Source organism: Protopterus annectens, chromosome 3.part1, assembly GCF_019279795.1.
Source record: "Protopterus annectens isolate FY-2018-M chromosome 3.part1, PAN1.0, whole genome shotgun sequence".
Taxonomy (NCBI): Eukaryota; Metazoa; Chordata; order Ceratodontiformes; family Protopteridae; genus Protopterus; species Protopterus annectens.
The window spans coordinates 708,360,562-708,375,193 of record NC_056732.1 but is presented as its reverse complement, the minus strand read 5'-3'; the positions used below and the strand labels follow the sequence as shown (position 1 = coordinate 708,375,193).

Sequence of the window (14,632 nt, the reverse complement as noted above, 5' to 3'; positions counted from 1 at the left end):
CTACGAGTTTGGCAATGGGCGACGTCTTCCCAACGCTTTCTGGTTGCAATGCACATTCCAGGGAAATCCAGCATGATAGCGGACAAGCTCAGCTGGGCTATCCTGATGCCTCCTGAGTGGTCCCTGAAACAGGAAGTTGTGGACTTGATTTTTCACAAATGGGGCCAGCCATGCTGCGATCTGTTTGCCACCCTCCTCAACAGCAAATGCAGCAGCTACTTTGCCCTAGTCCCACCAACAGGACAGTCTCCCAGCGACGCACTTGTTCACGATTGGCCCCGGAACTGCTTTATGCCTTTCCACTTTTTTCCGTGATCCCCAAGGTTCTTCAGAAAATACAGTTGTTTGGTTGCAAGCTAATCCTCATTGCCCATTACTGGCCTCGCCAGATATGGTTCCCATTCCTTTGGCCTCACCTGCAGGGGGAGCCTTGGATCCTAGACCCAGCACCAGATCTTTTGATGCATCAGTCGGGGGCTCTCCATCCTTCCAGCCAAACTCTCAAGCTCACAGCTTGGTTTCTCCATTTCCAGTCTTAGCCAGACTTCCCAATGTTTCTCCAGCAGTTCAACACATTTTGATTTCCTCCCATAAGCCCACTACTAGGAAACTTTATGCTAGTAAATGGAATAGGTTCTCTTGTTGGGCAGGCAAATCAGGTTGATCCCTTTACTGCTCCCATTTCTAAGATTCTTGAATTTCTTGCTGAAACCTTTGAGCGAAGAGCAGCTGCAGCTTCTGTCAGAGTTCAGTTAGCTGCCATTTCTAATTTCCATATGGGAGAAATGGTCCAATATCATGTCCCATAGGCTATGCAAGACATTCCTAAAAAGAACTACCCTCTTAAGACCTCCAATAAGAGAACCTCTATCCCCCGGGATCTAAATTTAGTTTTAGATGATCTGATTCTTCTCCCGTTGAACCATCTGCTTCTGTCCACTCAAATTTTTGACTTGGAAGACCCTTTTCTTGGTTGCAATTACCTCAGCCAGAAGGGTTCCAGAATTACATGCCTTATCTACTCATTCCCCATACTTCTTTTTCTATAAAGATCAGGTTTCTCTCAGAACCAACCCTTCTTTCTTACCCAAGGTATGTTCTAACTACAATTTGAATCAATCCATAGAGCTTCCTGTTTTCTTCCCCAATCATGGCAACAATGCAGAGTATAAGCTTCATCAATTGGACGTTCATAGACAGTTGCGTTTCTATTTACACAGGACCAATGACTTTAGAAAATCTGCCCAATTGTTCATATCCTTTGCGGACAGTAAGAAAGGTTGTGCAGTCTGAAAGGTGACTCTAAGTGGCTTTCAGACACTATAAAATATGCCTACGATTTGCGTAAACAAAAACTTCCAGGGAAAATTAAAGGACACTCAACAAGGGCTTTGGCTACCTCTGTTGCTTTTCAAGCCAGACTGCCTTTGGATTCGATCTGTGCAGCAGCTACATGGGCTAATCCTCATACCTTTATCACTCATTACAAAGTAGATGTGGCCTCCCGGAACAGGGCATCCTTTGGTTCTATGGTCCTGAAGAGTTTTCCAGTGAGCCACCCAAGAATCAGGTGCTGGGGGATGCTGTCCCAAACAGCAAGAATGAAGGCGAGGTATGGACAACATAAAGAAGTTATGTACTCACCATAACATTCCATGTTTGTTGTCCTTAATCTCACCTTCTTTCTTGCGTCCCACCCTCCTTCCCCCTTCCTGGAGGATCGAGAGGAATCCCTTGTTTTTATTGGTTATACTGGCTGGGTTTCCTTTTTACCATGCATCTTGGTTAGTCCTACTCTCCCCTTCTTACTCTGGCGGATGGGGTTACACCTTTATATGCAGATGTCGTCTATTATGTAGATTAGAGTACATCTTTTTTCTGTTTGTATGGTCTAGTACTGGTTATCACAAACGAGATCTGGGTAACTACTGCTAGGCATGCTGGGATAGGGGCTAGCCTCTAGCCAGTAAAAGCTCTCGAGCAATAGTGTACTGCCAAGTTCGGCTCCGAACCCAAACAGCAAGAAGGAAGGCGAGATCAAGGACAACAAGCATGGAACATTATGGTGAGTACATAACTTCTTTTTGTTTCAGCCTTCTGAAGTAACTGTTTTCTGATTTCATCTGAAGTAACTGCCCTAAGCAGCTGATTTAAATCTGTCAAGATAGGATTGTAATATTCTATCATAGTTTTTAATTCCTTCTTAAACCTTAATGGATCTCTAATATTTGGAAAACATTTAGACATGGTATGTAAATCAGCAGAGGTCCAAGGACGATGAACAAGCTCTGTATTATTAGCCCCCAAAATTTCCATAAGAGGTGCCAAAAGATCCTCTCCAGAGACCATAACCTCATGTCATACCCTGTCATGTGAGCGCATGTGGCCTAATGGTTAAGGTGTTTGCCTTGCAAGCACAAGGTGCAGGGTTTGAATCTCACAAGGGATAATTGGCTAAGCTTAAAATGGCTCGCAAGGGCAGTTAGCTTAGTACTAACCTATGAACCTTTAATATCTGCCATGGTTTAGTGATAAATCACTTTGTGTATGGTGTGCAGAGTCCTGGGTTGAAGCAGGAATAACACTTTAGGATATGCAAACAAACTTTCTTTTATTCAGTAAACTGCGCTGAGGGACTGTCTACCAAGATCTTTCTCCCTGAAAAGAGAAAAATACATGTTTTTTATACCTTTTCTTATCAGTTACATGTATGCAGAAATTTGACGTTACCTTCTGTTTAACAAATCAACAAATTTAAAAATGTATGCTCTGGTGATTCTCACTTAGAGCTTCATGTGAACATTTGACAAGTAGGTTGCTCTAAAGCATAGACCATCTGGGTTTAGGAATCTGTGCTGTGACCTTTGTACCATTTAGTACCAACATACATTATCTCTACAGACATCCTTGAAATTACTTTCCCCCAGCCTGAGGAGGCTAGAGCTTACAATAGATTTCCTGACCAATTGTTTTTTTTTTTCCTTCCTTTAACATTTGAATCCGATTCTTTAGGACATAGTAAACATGTCTTACTTTTCATGTCAGTATACTATAATTTGCTATTAAAGAGAATGCAGTTGTAAAACTCTTGAAATAGAAAGCTACAACTTACTTGACACTGTAATCTGCATAACCGTGTATCTACATTTCATTTAATTTTACCATAAACATATTAAAAACATTTTATTTGACTAAGTAGTGAAGAAACTGGAAGTTAATGTGCATTTTGTAAAGAATAATTAGGAGCTAATATATTTTTCCATAACAATTATTTTGAATGTGTATTCCCAACATGAAAACATTCATAAAGTAAGTAGATTTTCAGAATATCAGTCCTCTTTTAACTTGTAGCAAACTCACAAAGCTTTATACATTGTCAAAAAATGAAATGTATCCTTCCAGATATGAACAGTTGCCTCAGATCAGTGTACCCATAAGCAGTGCATATTTTAAATTATGGTTACCCATACTATAGCCCTTGTTCCCACTTGCACTGAATATTATCTGTCCTTTTCTTACAATATTCTCCACCCAGATATCAAAAACAGTTTGCATGCTTTCAGTAAATATTAACTTTTAGCCCTAAAAGAGAGCACTGGTGGCTTTTAAATAAATAAACAAAATGTTGCACTGTTATGTTAAATGCATTATATTATTAAGGCTGCTGCTGGGGAGGCCACACTTTATATGTCTTACTCGCACCCCACAGTTTTAAACTTCATTTATTTTTCACTGAACTGCTTGCCATTGTACCTCTAAATGTTAATTAAATTGCACGTCATACATTTCTCTGAGTGCAGTGTATTCAGAGGTCTTGCAATTAATTGATTGCACCTGTGGACAACTTGCCTCCAACTGAAATGAATAGGTAGTAACTTTGTAGATGTATGAAATAATCTTTGTAGATTTCACTCAGAACACACTGTTCAGACTTCTCACGGTTAATTGTTTGCACATATAAACTTCTGGTTTCTCATGTAAAGCATGTTTTTTAATGGAAAGCTAGATAATGGTTTTGAAAATTCAAGACTACTATTTTACATTCACTCATTTTGTCTTATTTTTCAAACCCATTTACGTAAAAATAAAATTTGTCTGTAGCTTAAACCATGAACACTGGGGAGCATCAGACTGTGTCACATAAAATGAATATCCTACAAAGAAGGTGGTTTTCAACAGAGGGGCATAAAGGAAAGGTGCCTGTGAAAATCATTTTAAACAACAAGACTGAAGCTAACTGTCTTTGTTGTGGCAACTGTGAACATTTGGTGTGAGGCTGATATGCATCTAAATAATTTATTAATTGAGCTCTGTGTTAAACAGCCCTTAACATTGTCTAAAGCTGTTAGAGGAGACTACTGTGTAATCATTTCTGTCTCTTAGACTGCTCAATATGTGTCATTACAGGTAGTAATCATTTGGTTCAGATACTTAGCTTAACTTCATCGAGTCTATCATTTGTGTAGCTACATTTTTAGCTGCTTTTAATTTGCTTGCAGCTGAAGGTGAAAAGCCAAGACCCTTGCTGTCAGTTAATGTCCAGAACAAACCATGTAGATGTGTGATGAATATGAATGACTAGGTTTGTGGGATTTGTCATAATGGCTTTCCTTATTGGTTGTATGTAAAGAATGGGTGAGGGTAGATAGTATGGATGCCAGTAAAATGCCATAGCCATGCCTGAACCATCTGGGAGTGATTTGGCTTCTTTTCTGATGTCCTTTTAGGACCATATCTAAATCAATAAAACAGAAGAAAAGGCATTAGAAAACAAATTGTCTGATTTTAACATCACAACTTGGAGCAAGTACGTAGTTGCAGCTGTTACTGCTGTTAATACCTATTAACAGCAGCAACTGTGTATTTGCTTAGCATGTGCATATTAACCTTACTGCTAGGTCATCAGGGAGGCATAATCCTTTTGGTTAAGAAACCGTATTAGTGGCATTTTTAGAGAAACAAAGATATCTCCAGCTGGGGAACTTAAACCTGCAGCATGTCTTCAGAGACACAAATGAAAGAATCACTGGGAATGAAGTCCATAGCTAGAAATGTACAGAGGAGTTTTACATTCTAGGAGGAGTGTGTGCATTTAGACCTGGTGCTACAATATCAGGGCTTCCCATCAACAGAAGTTGCAGTCTCATGCCACACCACTAAATGTTATTGTTCATACTTCTGTCATGTTTGTGTGAATCTTGATTGGAATTGTGAAAGTGCTTAAGTGCCAGCAACACTGACCTCAAATTTAGGACATTGATATGTAAGAGTTGCTCACTTCTTTTTCATACCTCATTGGGCAGTGTGACTGTGGGAAAGGGCTTCTCAACCAAGACATTGTACATACATTGTAATCTTTGATGTGGGATTTCTTGGAGAATGGTTCTTTGGTGGGCTAGATGGTTGCTGTCAGCTCACTAGATCAGGGAACTGTGCAAAGCAGTGTGAATGGGGATAGCATTTTAGACCATCCTGATTTTAGTGCCATTTAACTTTTAAGGTTCTCTTAAGTATCCCATAATTTAGTATGTCATTTGGAACCTTGTTGTTGAAAGTCACCGTATACCAAAAGTGAATACAGTTTGGATAATCTGAACTGATACTAGTTTAAGTAACAAATGTGCTAGAGTTATTTTCTATTCCTGTAGTAAGAAGACTGAGAGTTGCTTTGTGTCTCTTTTCAGTTGATGAAGATTGTGGTGGGTGCTGGAGTGGATTGTGATTTTGTATAGTTTCATAGTTTAATATTTTTGAAAAGTCTGTCATTATTTCACACATCTTTGTGAGATGTGTTTGAGAAGTCATTACTAGAATCTACTTGTATAGTTATTTCATCCATGTGGCACACATTAGTTGGGCTAATAATAGATCAGAAGATATATTTTTGAAAGAAAAATGATGGACCTTGTTTTGTAAAAGGGGGAAGCTACTTTATTACTTTCTGATGCATAGTTGTAGGTAAGCATGCTGAAAGCCCAGAATGCAAATCCAGACTCCTCTGAGTGAAAGCGAAAGGATATTTGGAAGTCTGTGTGGCACATGGAAGTTTATTCAAAACTGTTTCTTGCACATATTCTTTCAGCCTGCTAAGGTCTAGGATGAGGCTGTCCCTATTCATAGCCTTAAGGAAACAGGAGAAAAGTGCCTTCTTTTCTCCTAGAGCTGATACAGTCAGTGTCTTCTGCAGTCCTTGGCATGTTTCTGTCTTACATTTTATGGCGTAGTGAGGGCACTTAAGTTAGGTGATTGCCTATATACTCCAGGTAATGGCACTTTTCCAGAGAGAGACAAGTTGATCCCACTGGACTACATGAAATTAGACTCCTTGACTGCTGCATAGTTAGCAAGGTTGAGGTTAATTATTGGGTGAGCCTGAATCATAAAAGGTGTCCATGTTGGAAAGACCCTTTTCCATGTAGTTGGAGTAAAGAACCACTGCCTTTGTATTGCCTGTGCAAGCATTGCTGTCCTGTGTAGAACTATAATTGATTTCGGCCTTGCCATAGTTCATTGTTGATATTGTTCGTTTCTGTGGCAAAGTCACTTGAGAGAGTGGTACATGATGTCCACAAGTGTATAATTCTGTTTTTGTCTCCATTTTGTAAATGTATCGTCAGCTTCAGGCCTCAGAAATAGTAGGTTTTCGTTGGAAAGCTAAGTCAAACATAGTATGGATGACACCTGGTTGTTTTGTTTGATTTCATTGGGGAACTGTCCACATTTTGCAAGAATCAATGATTTTAACACTGTGGGACACCCACCCTTCATTCGGATGGTAATTTTTGTTTGAGCTCAGTAGTGTTTTTTGTATGGAACTAGCCAGTACTACTAATCTGAGCTACAATTCAGAACTTCTGATATGTCATGCTTGCAAAGTAATGTAGCAATCTCATAACTAATGAGGAGGTAAACATGAATTTATCTGTCTTGCATAGCCCTTCCTTTCCTCTTCATGGTATGATAAATTACTTTGTTGTTAAGTATCCAGATGGAATACATCTTACTAAATAAACTCCTTCATCCCAGTCAAGGATCTGTTGCTTAAGATAGGCAATTCTCATTCTGGATCAGAATATTTTGGCCTGTATGAAGTATAAGTGGTTTGGCTGAAGTGCTTGCTCTGCTTTTTCGGGTAAAAATGTAGACGTATTTCAGGATGCCATGTTGGGTTTGATTTTTCTAGAAAAGTACCATCAGTGGTGGAAATGGAAACCTGTAACATCTGCTCTGTGACACTACTTAGCATGTATTAAACTTTGCTGGGATGAAGAAGGGTGATCCAGTTGCATCTTCTCCATATGGATACTTAAGAGTATTTGCCTGAAGAATGGATCTTCTGAATTAGCAAAGTCAGAATTTTAGGAGGCAGGAAATGTACTCTGAAGCCTGTAAGACTGCAGCTTTATTGTTATAGTCTCTGTGTTCTTCCTTGTTGAATAGCTTGGTAATGGTGCCAGTTGTATGTACTGTTTACTGTATTTGAAGCTTACTGCGAGGAGGAAAACATCTTAACTGCTAGCAGCATAATCTGCAGTTTTAGGGGCTTGGGGCTGACACAGACATAAATGAAGGGGGGTGGAAGGGAGCTTATGACTCTCTGCCTGCACTTCTATGTCTTCTACACAGCGTATCCGTTTTCCAGTGGTTTGGCTAACACCTGATTTGTTGGCAGTAAGTAAATGTTTTAAAAGTGGAGATCAGACAACTTGCCGGACTTTCATTGGGGATATAAGTGAAGGGAACTGTATCTGAAATTTGACATTCTCCTCAAGAATATCAGTATCAGTGACCTAAGAAGCACCACAGATGTCCTGACTGTTGGTGGTGGTGAAGAATGAGGAAGTGGACAGTGTCTTGCAGCATGGAAAGCAGGGTGGCTTAATTTATGATTTGTTGTTGGCCTAGCTTACATGTGGGAACCTAGACATTGGCTAAACTGCTTTCATTGGAGAAGCATGGATAACTGACTTCAGAGGAAGATGAATATTCAAAGGCATTTCAATGACAGTCTGTCAGAAGCTTATGACTTGGTCAGGGGTCCCCTAAGCTGGAAACACTTTAGATTGCCAAACTCAGAAGATAAGATCACTTTCATACTAATCTGGACCATTGCTGGTTTCTCAGCCATAAGATAATTACTGTAGAAGCTAAACTTAGATACTCCATTTGACTGAGTGAAGGTGAAGCACAAAGGAAAATGGGAGACTTTCGGACTTTATCATGTGCTTTGGCTTAGCTTTTGCTTAACCTGCACTTCCTTGTTTTTTGTCCCTTTATTTTTCTTTATAATGGATGAAACTCTTGGCATTTCCCATAATCTTCTATCTCAGATCTTTTAGTTTTCCATTTTTATCAAAGGAGTGGAACACAGGAATTCTTCAAAGCCTTGCTCTTTCGGTATCAACAGGTACTTATTAAAACCTTCTGGTGTGAGCAGGCAGTGGCCATGCCTGAGAGTGTTGCATGTAGCATGACCCTCAGAGGGTTGCCTCTGTTTTCTGTAGAAAGTTGGTGCACTTCTTAGATGACACCACATTTTCGAAATCCAAAACAAGATTTATTTATCACAGAAACGACTTCTGAGTGATGGAAAGATTAGTTCAGTTTAATCCAAGTGAAACTTGGACAGCTTTAATTGAAAAGTAGAGAAGTAATCCAGTTCATTTTATAGGATTCACTGAATCACAATGTGTTAGACATGGTACATTGAACTTAGGAGCTACATTCCCTGAAATAGACATTTCACTGGTAACCATTTGAAATGTTGGGACCCACTAGAGAGAGTCTTTAAATGTGGAGACTGAATGGCCAAAAGATCAGACTTACATGTAATAAGTCTGAGATGCCATTTCTTGGAATATTCCCTTTTCTCTGAGGTATGGTGATCTCGGAGTTGGTATGTATAAGTTTGGGGGGTGTGGGGGCTTGTCCCCACATGGGGGAGTGCAGGGGAGGCTTGTCAACCTTGCAAGAAAGAAGTTTAAAGGAGAAGAGTGATTTTTGAAATTTGTCTTTCTCCTGTGTTTTCCATCTTTGTTTTTCAGCTTGTGAGCACTCAGCATTTCGAGTGCCGACATTTCAGTAGGGAGCCCCATTTCACGCCTTGGTCACCTTAAGAGAACACTTTTTTTTATGCCAAGATGAAGAGATTTTTGAAAATTGATGTTTAAAATGTCAGAGTAAAATAAACTTCACTGTTAATTCATGAAATACTGTAAAACCATGTTTTCGTGAAATTGTTTTGTGATTTGGTGAACTCAGAAATCTGTATACTGCCCCCAGCCAGAAGGGTACTAGTGGAAGTCTGGAAGTCACACCAAACGAAGAGGGCCATGAGCTGGTAATGAGCTAATCAAGGATGTTTTGATTCCTTCTTCCTCTGCGTGATCATTGTCCAAATAATGAGCAAGTCCTCCCAGGACACCTCTAAAAGGGTCACTGTCCACTGGGCTTAACCTGTTAAAAGTAGATAAAATACAAATAAAAAATGTACTGCTGACCTTCAACATGCAGTTGGAAAAAGGTAAAAAATGGATGATAGGACCACCTATCTTTAGTAATGGAAGATGCCTGCATTAGGTAGTCCTACTTGGATGTTTTCTGGTTGATGTTTATTGGGCCAGCCCTGGTGCCTTTAACATATCATAGTTTTGGAAGGGATGAACCTATTGTAGAATCTTCTCACAGTGATATTCTTGGCATATTCATTCAAAATACTTTACACAGTGGTGTAAAATTGTGGCTAGCAAATTTTTTTCTTTCTTACAGACCCTTATATTCTGTTATTACCGTTTCTAAGGAATGTTTTTGTGCACCTGCCTTCAGATGTGGTCAGACAATTACTACTTATAAAATGTCTGTATTAGTATTAGCAGAAAGTATATGTAGGTAGCTTGCAAGAGTAGTAACAAGGTATCAATAGATTTAGGCTTTTATGTTAGGGGATCCACTTGATTTTTATGTTAGTCAGAGAGGGGTCTGTTACCTAATCTGTTGCAGCACATAGTACATCCTGAATTCTTTGAAGATGCAGTAAGAGTATAACATGCAACTGAAGTATAATGCATTTACCACGCAAATAAAGTGAAAAGGAGGTTCCACCTCCAGTCATTCTAGTCTTTTGTTCCACAGTTGTGAACCCAGCTATGTACCAAGGTCTCTAAAACATAATTTCATTAGTTAATGAATAGTCTATTCTGGGCTGCCGCAGTGGTGCAGCGGTTAGCGTTGCTACCTCACAGCAAGAGGTTCTCCAGTTTGATTCTCGGCTTCTTCTGTGTGGAGTATGCATGTCCTCCCTGTGGTCGCGTGGGTTTCCTCCGGGCGCTCCGGTTTTCTCCCACATCCCAAAGACATGCAGTAGGTGGATTGGACACTCTAAATTGGCCCCAGGTGTGAGTGTGTGTGTACCTTCTGTGGAAGGTTGGGCGCCGGGCTGGCAACTCGACACCGTAAAATTCCACTTCCAGTCATGAGCAGATGATCCACTGTGGCGACCCCTAACCGGGAAAAGCCAAAAGAAGAAGAAGTGAATAGTCTATTCTGTTGCCAGAGATCAGCTGATGGGAGAACTTCATTTGACAACAAGGTTTACAGGATGGAAACCTGTGGTCATTGTAGTGAAAAAGAAGGTTCCATTCATTGGGAGTAGAAGAATGGAGCTATCTCAAATTAAGAATAGTCCTGAGGGTGTTGTTATTGTCAGTGGCGTTTGGCTTGACATATCAGTGTTGTTTCTAAACCAAGCTTACACTATCAGATAGCAGGTATTGTAGCTTCTTTTGCTTGTGTCTTTTTTTCCTTGTATGAAGGATTGGATAAATGGCAAGAAACTACAAAAGTATCTAAAGCAACTTAGAAATAAAATGTTATCATAAAAAGTTCTGCTCACTAGTTAGAATTTTTCTTTTATATTTTGAAGTTATATTAAAGTGCATGTTAGCTGTACTTGTACTTGTAGGAGTGTCAGAAAATTATGTAAGAGTGGTACAGGATATGTACGAGGGCAGTGTGACAGCGGTGAGGTCTGCGGTGGGAGTGACGGATGCGTTTAAGATGGAGGTGGGGTTACATCAAGGATCAGCTCTGAGCACTTTCTTATTTGTAATGGTGATGGACATGTTGACAGACGAGATCAGACAGGAGTCCCCATGGACTATGATGTTTGCAGATGACATTGTGATCTGTAGTGAGAGTAGGGAACAGGTGGAGGAGACCCTGGAGAGATGGAGATATGCTCTAGAGAGAAGAGGAATGAAGGTCAGCAGGACTAAGACAGAATATATGTGTGTGAATGAGAGGGAGGATAGAGGAATGGTGAGGATGCAAGGAGTAGAGGTGGCGAAGGTGGATGAGTTTAAATACTTGGGGTCAGTAGTTCAGAGTAACGGTGAGTGTGAAAGAGAGGTGAAGAAGAGAGTACAGGCAGGATGGAGTGGGTGGAGAAGAGTGTCAGGAGTGATTTGTGACAGACGAGTACCTGTTAGAGTTAAAGGGAAGGTCTACAAGAGGGTAGCGAGACCAACTATGTTATATGGGTTGGAGACAGTGGCATTGACAAAAAGGCAGGAGTTTGAGCTGGATGTGGCAGAATTAAAGATGTTAAGATTTGCACTGGGTGTGACGAGGATGGACAGGATTAGGAATAAGTATATTAGAGGGTCAGCCCAGGTTGGAAGGTTTGGAGACAAAGCCAGAGAGGCACGATTACGTTGGTTTGGACATGTGCTGAGGAAGGATGCTGAGTATATTGGGAAAAGGATGCTAAGGATGAAGCTACCAGGTAACAGGAAAAGAGGAAGGCCTAAGATAAGGTTTATGGATGTGGTGAGAGAGGACATGCAGGTGGTTGGTGTGACAGAGCAAGATGCAGAGGACAGGAAGAAATGGAAACAGGTGATCTGCTGTGATGACCCCTAACGGGAACAGCCGAAAGAAGATGATGATGATGTTAGCTGTACTTCTGATTTCCGTGTTTATCTGCTTTCCTGGTACTGTTATTAAGTTTGTATATAATAGCTGTAGTTTAGTTTTCTGCAAGCCCTTATGCTGCCTTTGTGTCCATTGGCCTAAGTAATGTATTCACAGGTGGATCAGCCAGCTTACCAGGTTAAAAACATGATTGGTGGGGAGACTTTGGATGCCATTTGAAATGCAAATGCAGTATTGTGAAGTATTTTTGTCTACTTATTTTTTTGAGTCTTTCTAAACAAAAGATACCAACGAATAAATTACTGAGACTGACTGAGGATTTGAAGTTTAAAGCAACAGGAAGAAATACATTTTGACAATAAGGTAACATATTTTTGCAAGCTAGGAAAGTATGGTTTCATTTTATGTTGTAAAGATTTTTGCCTGCACTTTGGGATTTTTAGTTCATGTCCACTAGATGTCACACTGTAATAGTTTTTGCAATTTTTTTGTGATTAAAACAACTGTTTTATTAGTATCCTCATCTGTACCGTGGATTTAATGTTTCTAGACAAAGAACTGAAAGTTTAATAAAAAAAATTGTGGAGACTAATTGCAGAAGTTAATGCTTTATGAAACTCTTTGAGGCAGTTTGCAAAATCCCTCATTTTATGTGCATGTTTACTATTTGGCAACACACACAGCCCCACAATGAAAGTCAGATTTAGAGTTCATTCAAATTATTTGCGTTTTAATAAAGCAGTTGCTGCACATGGTCTTGTGTTGGTGCAGTTGCCTGTGTACAGAAATTAATCAGTCTGTAAAGAATTTGTGATACAGGTAAATTTAAAGCCATATGGAACATTGTAATGTTGAAAGTTGCATAGTCTTCTACTACTGGCATTTGCATTGATGGTCTTGCCCCTTCTGCAGCACTGTGGCTAGAGCCATTTCGGTATATTTAGACATCCATACAGGTTTGGTATTAGGAGCCAAAGTGCATGTAGTGTGTAACTTTTTTTTCTGCTATGGAAATAGTAAAATTACTTTACACGCAGAAAAGAACCAGAACACTTACAGTCATTGAATTATACTAGACTGTTGTCATTTTTTTTTTGGATAAAAGCCATTTTTATTCTCCAGCCATGGACTTTCAGTATATTTAAATAAGCATTACTGAAGCAATATAGTACATGGATGGTTATGTGGTAATCTTTATAATAATTTTTTACGTATTACATGTATCTGGCTTTGTCTTGAGCCATTAATTTCTTTGGCACTTACGGACTGCAGAATATTACAGTACACCAATTATTGTATTTCCTTGTTTAATATCCCTAACAGAATCACAAAATGGTGTTTGTCCTGTAAAGCTTAGTTAATTCAGTTCACTTCAGTCTACTGCAATAAACTAAATTGTTAATTTCAAAGGATTTTATTTATCTTGTATTAGAAATGTACATGAGGGCTCCATCACTTAACTTGTTTGTTCCCACAGAAACTCAAACAGAAGAATCAACAGCTGAAACAAGTTATGGACCAGCTTCGGAACCTTATCTGGGAAATCAATGCTATGCTGGCTATGAGGAATTGAATTCCAGGACACAGCTGTGAGAACATAGAAGCATGCAGCCCAAACTTGTACACAACTTTCTCACTCTTGTGATATTTTTGTATCAGAAATTGCATACCACACTGCTCTCAAAACGTCTCTTACTCATTATATAGTGAACAGTTTTTGCAACTGAATTTCCATAATAATTTTTCTTTTTGAATAAAAGTTGAAGTAGTCATATATGTATATTTGAGTAACAGATTTACAAGTGTTACGTTTTCTGTGAGTTATATAAACATGTTATATAAACATTTTGTATTTGTTAACCATTAGTCTGTTGGCAGCATGTTTTTTTTCCTTTTCCCGTTATAATTTAGCTGGCACATACAGGTGTTATGGTTTGAATTATCTACTGCAGTTTCCTGGTATTGCTTCAGTGGTTGAATTGTGTTAAAGTAGTACTGACTTGTTTTTGCATAGCCAGGCTATGCAGTATGCATTATAATACGAACTGATAGAAATCAAAAGTATTTATTTCATATTTATTTACATGCAACAATCTGACAGTCCACTTTATGTACTCCTTGATTGAGTTTTTGTTAGAATATTGTTTAGAAAGACATCTCTGAATGACTTCTTTTCTTTGGAGATGTTTTACTCTCACTTCTTCTTTCAGCTTCTGGATATGAAATCTCCACTTACTTAGGCAGCATGTTTCTGCATCTATTGCTTGCTTAGGACCTCATAAGCTTTACGTTGACTAAGACCAAAAATGTTAGAGAAGGTGATTTCTCTGCATACCCAGAAATGCTTATAGTGCTGCTTTATGAATCAACAAATAAATGCATATTTTAAAGAAGATATCTAACCTGCTGACCATGTATGACTTCAAGCAAGAAGTATTTATAACAGAACTGTGAAAGGCTAAAGGACTGCTGACAGATTGTTCACTGACTTTAATGTTTGTGCTGTTGTTTGCCTGTAGCCATATACAGGTATATCCTTTGAATGGTAGTTTGAGGTGTCATATCATTGCCTTTAGTTGTAATTCTTGTAATAGTATTTTTTCTGGCTTTTAAGCAGTTAGCTGCTTACTTCTGTATTCAGTAAGACTTTATTGTTTTTGAGTATTGGTTTATTTTTCTGGTTTTCTTTACACATTACAGT

General features: G+C 39.1%; 1 protein-coding gene across 2 annotated transcripts in view; it reads left to right on the top strand.

Annotated features, from left to right (window-relative positions):
• Window positions 1-14,326, top strand: part of MED30 (mediator complex subunit 30) — a 474,431-nt gene extending 460,105 nt beyond the window's left edge. For both annotated transcript variants that reach the window (XM_044067062.1, XM_044067061.1), the window contains one exon: window positions 13,409-14,326. In XM_044067062.1, the coding sequence (XP_043922997.1) occupies window positions 13,409-13,504 (96 nt within the window). In that variant the 3' untranslated portion in view covers window positions 13,505-14,326. The remainder of the gene's footprint in view (window positions 1-13,408) is intronic.
• Window positions 14,327-14,632: the final 306 nt, after the last annotated feature.